Source organism: Oculina patagonica, chromosome 5 (genome assembly GCF_052425735.1).
Source record: "Oculina patagonica isolate OP01 chromosome 5, crgOcupat, whole genome shotgun sequence".
NCBI lineage: Eukaryota > Metazoa > Cnidaria > Anthozoa > Scleractinia > Oculinidae > Oculina > Oculina patagonica.
In genome coordinates this window covers 33,918,421-33,925,140 of record NC_135762.1, presented here as the reverse complement: position 1 = coordinate 33,925,140, position 6,720 = coordinate 33,918,421, and the positions used below count along the sequence as shown (strand labels likewise).

At 36.4% G+C, this 6,720-nt stretch overlaps 1 protein-coding gene across 1 annotated transcript; it reads left to right on the top strand.

Annotated features, from left to right (window-relative positions):
- The first annotated feature begins 2,469 nt into the window (after positions 1-2,469).
- Positions 2,470-6,428, top strand: LOC144653811 (uncharacterized). The gene is made up of 5 exons (XM_078513909.1): positions 2,470-2,771; positions 3,794-3,832; positions 4,393-4,627; positions 5,291-5,454; positions 5,834-6,428. The coding sequence occupies exons 1-5, from the start codon at positions 2,702-2,704 to the stop codon at positions 6,271-6,273; spliced, it is 948 nt and encodes a 315-aa protein (XP_078370035.1). The 5' UTR covers positions 2,470-2,701; the 3' UTR covers positions 6,274-6,428.
- The last annotated feature ends 292 nt before the right edge of the window (positions 6,429-6,720 follow it).

Genomic DNA, 6,720 nt, shown 5'->3' with positions numbered 1-6,720 from the left:
TGAATCTCAAAAATAGGTTGTAGTTAGTACATGTACTTGGTCTTAGTCAATAGTCCACATAGAATGACAAAATTGAATTCCACAAATTTCAAAATTAAAATTGGTCTTTATAAATAGAAAACCGATGTCGTTTTTCCCTCTATCTTTATAAGAATTTGCTTGGCAATCTTCTTTTATTAGAGACTTTTCGTGTATAATACATAAGGCACAAGAACTGAGAAGACTTTTCGTTGACACTGTACGAAGTGTAAAAGGAAACTGCTGTCTTTTGTAATGCAGGCACAAGTTTTTTCGTACGTGCAGGAGACCGTGCAAGACACAATTGAAAACTAGAGAATGTTGTGACTTCACAAATGGATTTAAACATTCTATTTCGAACAATTTTGCCTTGTGAAATGCAAAGCTGCAAAAGATAGCGAGGAAAGAAAAGAAATTTATTGTGTGTCTGTTTTCAGACCGAAGTTGAAGCTGAAAAAGGAGGTTACCCGGCCGGGCGTTTTGGTAAAACTATTGCTTTTCTTGTCGCTCGAAAGTAGATGAAAACGAAATGTAACAGAATACAGCCATGAACAAGTAAAGTTGCTTTCAGAACTATGGCGTATGAACTTTTGTGATTTCTTTCTTTCCCTGAATTTGATTTTCTTCCAATATCTAAGTAAAGTTGCTTTCAGAACTATGGCGTATGAACTTTCGTGATTTCTTTCTTTCCCTGAATTTGATTTTCTTCCAATATCTTTAAAGATAGATGTTTTATTGAAGTTTTACAATTACAGCTTAAGGGCTGAATTAGATAAGACTTTACAGGTATACAGATGTTAATCTCTAAGAAAACATCTAGAAGGTGATCTATTTTCATAAAAATAATTTAGAAAAGTTGAATTAATTAAGTTAAAAATACAAGCAAAAACAAAAAGGGGGAAAATCGACTATTTACAATTACTATTAAAAAAAAATGTTTTTCATCCTGTTCGTTTTGCAGACGGGCATGTGATATCGTCCTCTATTTCTTAGATTTCTTATCTTTGTCTTTGGAAAAGTGCTTCCTTGCTTTTTATTGTTACTTCTAAGTAAAATATTATTTTTCCATTTCATTTGTCGGGTCAGGTAGCCGTCTCTATCGGGTTATTGACCCGAGACCCGTCTCTTACTTTATGCAAACGTTCTGCGAGAGAACTGGTACCGAGACAGGTGCACTGGAATTACTCAATCCAACATATCGGGTATATGTAGCTTATTTTTTGTTTTGTTGTTGTTGTTTTTGTATTTTGTTACAGGCAGCACAATGACCTCTGTTCTACTATCCAACTTTGGATATCAATGATTTTATTGTCATCATTCTTCTTTAAAGGAAACGTAAACCCCGTCTTATCTGCCTATGGATGAGTTCGATTCGTTGACGTTAATGTGATCAGTGCAATTTTGAAATGTACATGTACTTGAAGACAACTACATGCAAACCAAAGAAAAACTGCTTAAACTGCCGCGAATCAGACAATATTGAGCGACGTGAATTAATCATTGGCGCCAAGGTTTGCAAACAGTGAATTTCTAGTCGTAAACAGCTGGCTGGAGTTACAGATCAATATTTCATTTTAGCAACTCTCCATCTATTCTAAAAAAGATAAAAAATAAAACAAATTACAGGGACCGAATGTTCAGGTAACACATGGCAGAATTAAACAAGCGAAATTAAGGAGGTTGTAGTTACACTTGAAGTATCGAAAAGCGCTGGTAAAGCCTCGCATAACGTGAAGCAGAATTTTAATAAAATCAGTGTCATAAAATATCGTTTTTGCATAATAAACAGATGACACAGAGGTGTTAAACGGAAACAAAGCTCGATATCAAACATGTAGTTACAATATCTTTAATTATCCGCAAAAAATATTTTTCGGCAAGTATGCATATATTTTATTGCGTTGAAGTAAATGTTTATAGCTCGATTGAAACAAGATTTTATGTTTTTCACAAAAATCAGATGTATTGTTTTCCTGTCCAAATTGTTTTTAGCACCTTGACTCTCGCTTACAATAAGAAAGTGTGAATTTTAATTTGATTTCGTTTCATTTTTACAATAAAAAAGATTGGTAATGAAATAAGAAAAAGACAAAAGAGTCAATTCAGGAAACATTGCAACGTGACATCTTTGTTTTAACATATCTTAGCTGGAAACAAGAAAAAGAAGAAATTGCATGAATATAAATGAATTTAAAAATTCATCACAACGTTTGCAAATTAGCTACAAATATTGTGTGTTAAACAGCCTGGCTTCGAAATTTCGCTGTTAGCTTCTTAAGAAGATTCTATGAATATTTCAGGGGAACCCATTAAATTACGCCAAGTATACTTTATTTGCTCCGGTTGGCTTAATTTCTTGACGTGCGTCACTTATCGAACAATCTATTCTTTTGTTAGACTTCAGATGGCTTTGTTGTGAATCTGCGAAAAACAACTGTCCGCCGCCAACGAGGCTTGGGATTGTTAAGATAAACCAAAGAGGGTTATTGATCTTGTTCGGTAATTGCTTTAACGTTTACCGCTGCGTGGTAGGAGGGAAAATGAAGATATTCTTGCAGTAAATTAAAGGAACTTCACGAAAGAAAATATTGATTATCACCTTGTGTAAGAGGTGTGAAACACGGTCTGACTAAAATACAGCGATAATTAATCTAACAAGTTCACTGAGGCAGGCAAGCAACCGATGGAGGGCCAGGCAAATCCATCTCGACGATTTAATTTCAAAATTGCGGTTTCGTTTTTCCTAGCTTACGGTAAGTGCGAAAGAATTAATTGAAAGGATTTTATAATTTTAATATGTGAAGAAAAAAACGAGAAATCAGACGTAGATATTTATTTGCCGAAAGTTTACTCAATTTTTCTATTTTTCAGTCAAGCTTAAATCGGATTCCGATTATTCCAACTGCGAATAATTTCCAATTTAATTTGAAGCTTTGACTTTTTAGTTCATTTCGATATATTTAAATCTTGAAGCATTTCCATCGGGATATTTTGAAGGAGCAATAAAATTTGAATGTAAAATCAAGTACCAAGTTAATTTTAAGGTGTCAGTGTCGTAAGCGTTCTGATTTGTATGCAAAATTCATAACATTTTAAAGTTCTTTTTGACCATTCGAATTTTAATGCCGTTCTGCATATGTGTTCGATTTATTTAGCGTTCTGCCCCAAATGTTAGCAGTATTTGGCCAATAAAAAATTGCGAACAAACTGTTGTAAGGAAACTGTACATCGATTACATTGGTCAAACTATTGTTAATAAGTCTCGATTCAATGTATCTTCTTACAGATTTCATGCATGAACAAACTTTTAAAATTTGTACCATTTTGCTGAAAATTAGATCAAGGTCAAAAATGCCAATACAAAACACTTCAAAACAGAATCAAACTCCAGTCCTTTATTTGGATTTAAACCAGAGTATTTATTTCAAAATTTCTTTATAACCTGTTAAAAAAGATCTTACATTCACATTCTAACATTCACTTTACACTTTTCAGTCGCGTATACCATGTGCTTGTTTCCAAGATGTCTAATGTCTATAAATATAATTTCGGATAGCATTAACTTACAATGTTTCTGCACCACTTTACCCCTATTTTGGAAAAAAAAATTGACAAAGGAATACTTTTAGCGATATCTATTATGTATTGCCACCATATGCTCGCATTTCCCAGAATATGTTAACTGCTTAAGACTATCAAAACGTAGCTTTTACTACTTGCGTCAAAGGGTTGAAAAGATGGTAAATGCTGACATGTCTTTTTATGCCGCTTACAGGTCTGGCGAAGCTAGCAATAATTCAAGCCCAGTTTACAGGTACGGTCATGTTGCTTTTGGACTCACTGTATTTTTCTATATTTTAGAATATTTTAGGTCTTTTTTTGCACGTATTGCCTGGATTCGTCATGTGCCAGTTCTTAACTTCTTGAGAAGAGGAAGGATCAAGCATCATAAAGCTGACAAATACTTTACGCTTATTTGAGCTATGAAATTATCGATTATGAAATATCGATTACAGGGACAATAAACGTTCTCTGCACTAATTTCAAGTGACTCGTGTTCTTAGAGGTATTTTACGCCATGTCTGATAATCATGGTCAATTTTTTGGGTTGATGACGAAGAGACAAGAGACGAGGTGGTATAGGAAGGTAGCGATTAAGACTCAGATTACTCGCAGTGTCATCTTAAAACCATCTTGAAGTGACGCTTTACCTTATAATGCGTACGATCACCTTTAAACCAAAATACAAAATTAAGTGGTTAGGCTATGAATGAATCTTGTTGCTTACGACTTAAACTTTTGTTCCTGAGACCGCAACAAAATCTACTTCAAGGTAAGAAGTTGAATACTGTAATTTTAATTTTCCTCTCGTAGCATGTACTTCCCGCGGTAATCACACAGACGATGTTTACAGGGAAGTGCCAATAAAGAACGCAAGGACTAGTGTAACGCTTAGTAGTCCAAACTTTCCCAAGCCCTACCCCAAGAACATACAATGTACATGGAGAATAGTCGCTCCGCCTGGTTACCAAGTGAAACTCTCTTTTCTGGAATTTGACTTGGAAGAAAGTTACCTGGACTCTGGTTGCCATGACTACGTTAGTGTAAGGTAGGTATATGACCTTGAATGGAAAAGCAGAACCATGCACCAGAAAAGCGATCATAATCTCTCAGCGATCTAAGAGGGACTGCATGGGGGGTGCTTTATTCTCAGTTATCATTTTAATTTTTGGCGATTTCTCAGCTATCAGTAAATTTTTTTCAGGTGTCATATCTCAGTTAACAGTTAAAAACGCTTCATTTCTCAGCTATTAGTTAAAATTTCAGCCCATTTCTCAGCTATCCTAAAAAAGGTTATTTCTCCAATAAAATTTACCCATTTCTCACTATCAGGGAATTTTTCAGGTGTCATATCTCAGTAAACAGTTAAAATTTTGACCAATTCCCAGCTATCAGTTAAAATCCCATGCAGTCCCTCAGCTAAGCTTTATTTTAGAGATTAGTTGAACAGTAATCTACAGTTTTGAAATAAATCGACTTAGTTATAAACTTAATAACTTAAGTTTATAAACAGCTCTGAATTGAAATTCAGCAGCTAAATTAACAAGTCCTTAAACGATTCTAAAATGGAAAGAGTGTTTTATTTGGACCTCCACTTTAGGCGACAGTTCATAAATTGGTATTAGGGTATTAGGAGGTAGTCTGAGCGGGTGATTCTAAGTTTAAACGTTTGATGCTTTTAAAAAGCTTTCCTTTTCTTACCTTTTTACAGAGACGGAGGGTTAGAGTTCAAGGAAGGCAAAGAAATAAGGAAACGCTGTGGTTCGAGTAAGCCTCCGACTGTCAGCTCCAGTGGATCAGTTCTGTGGATGAGGTTTCTGACTGACAAGAAGGGGGAAGAGAAAGGATTTACTATCAAAGTACTCCCTGATAGTGGTAAGAAGAATGCTGATTTGCTGTCAGTTCTGTGGGGTTTGAATTATTAACATTTATACGACATACAGAGAGTAGCCGAGTGATAATAATGCATCTCAGAGAGCCGCAATCTTTGCTGAGCTTAAGGACAGTTGACTATTATATTACATATTAATAGTACATATTGTAGTACATTGTTGTAGTTGATTTAGTCTCTTTCTAAGGGTCTTTTTGCCCGAAACTGTTTACTCTATTTAAGGCCGTGAACAATGGACATTATTTGGTAGGAAAACTTTTCTCTAGTTTCGTATTTCACATATCAGTAAATTGCATGCGTAAAAGGTCTGTGTCACTGCCCTTATGCGTCTTAGGATTGAGCAATGAGTATTTTCCCTCGTAGGATCAACTTCAAAGCGGTACATTGCTATCGGAGTTCTCGTCAGCTTACTCCTTATAATCATAACAGCTATCATAGTTTGCCGGAAGCGCTTCAAACGGCATGACACTGAGGCTCCGAAGGTCCGTCAATACCAGGAACTCCCTGTTCCAACGGATGCAGAACCGGAGCAAACAGACCCTTCAAATGAGGGACCCGGAATACCTGAGGAGGATCTTTGGAGCAGCGAATGCAAAAGGACAGAACAAGATAAGGGTGGTGAAGGTGCTTTTTATTTGTCACCTCTGAGAAATTCCGAGGCCTCAGGATATTGCTCCCTTTCAGAAGAGGGAGTTGCGTTTGAGTTCAAGAGCAATCGTTCATTCAGTAAGACCATTCCAAGGAAACCTGCGACAAACGAACAAGAGGAGTTAGAATACACAGAACTGCTCACTGTTGTGTAATCTACGTCACAAAATGGAATACAGAGCTACTCATGTACTCTCTAAGACCCTGAAGAAGACATTCTCTGTAAGAGGACATTCTCTGTAAGACCCTGAAGAAGGAAGGGCGTGCCTTCCGAAATATTGGAATTTCAATACAGTCCCAAACCGTTGAATCGGCCTTGCAATTTTTTCTTTATTTGCTACTCATGTACTGCAGTGTATTGGCAGTGGAATAATGAGATATTTATACCTAATCGTACCTTTTTGGTACGCTTCGGCGGCATATCAGGCGAGTTTGGTCGAGCCATGGTTCGTATTTTGGCGAGACGCAGTCGAGCCAAAATACCCATGGCGAGACCAAACGACCTGATACCGCCGCGTCCAAAGGTACTATTAGGATTTACCGTACCCAAATTCAGCCAAAACTCCGGTGATATTATTCGCTCAGTCGAAGCCATGCTTGCC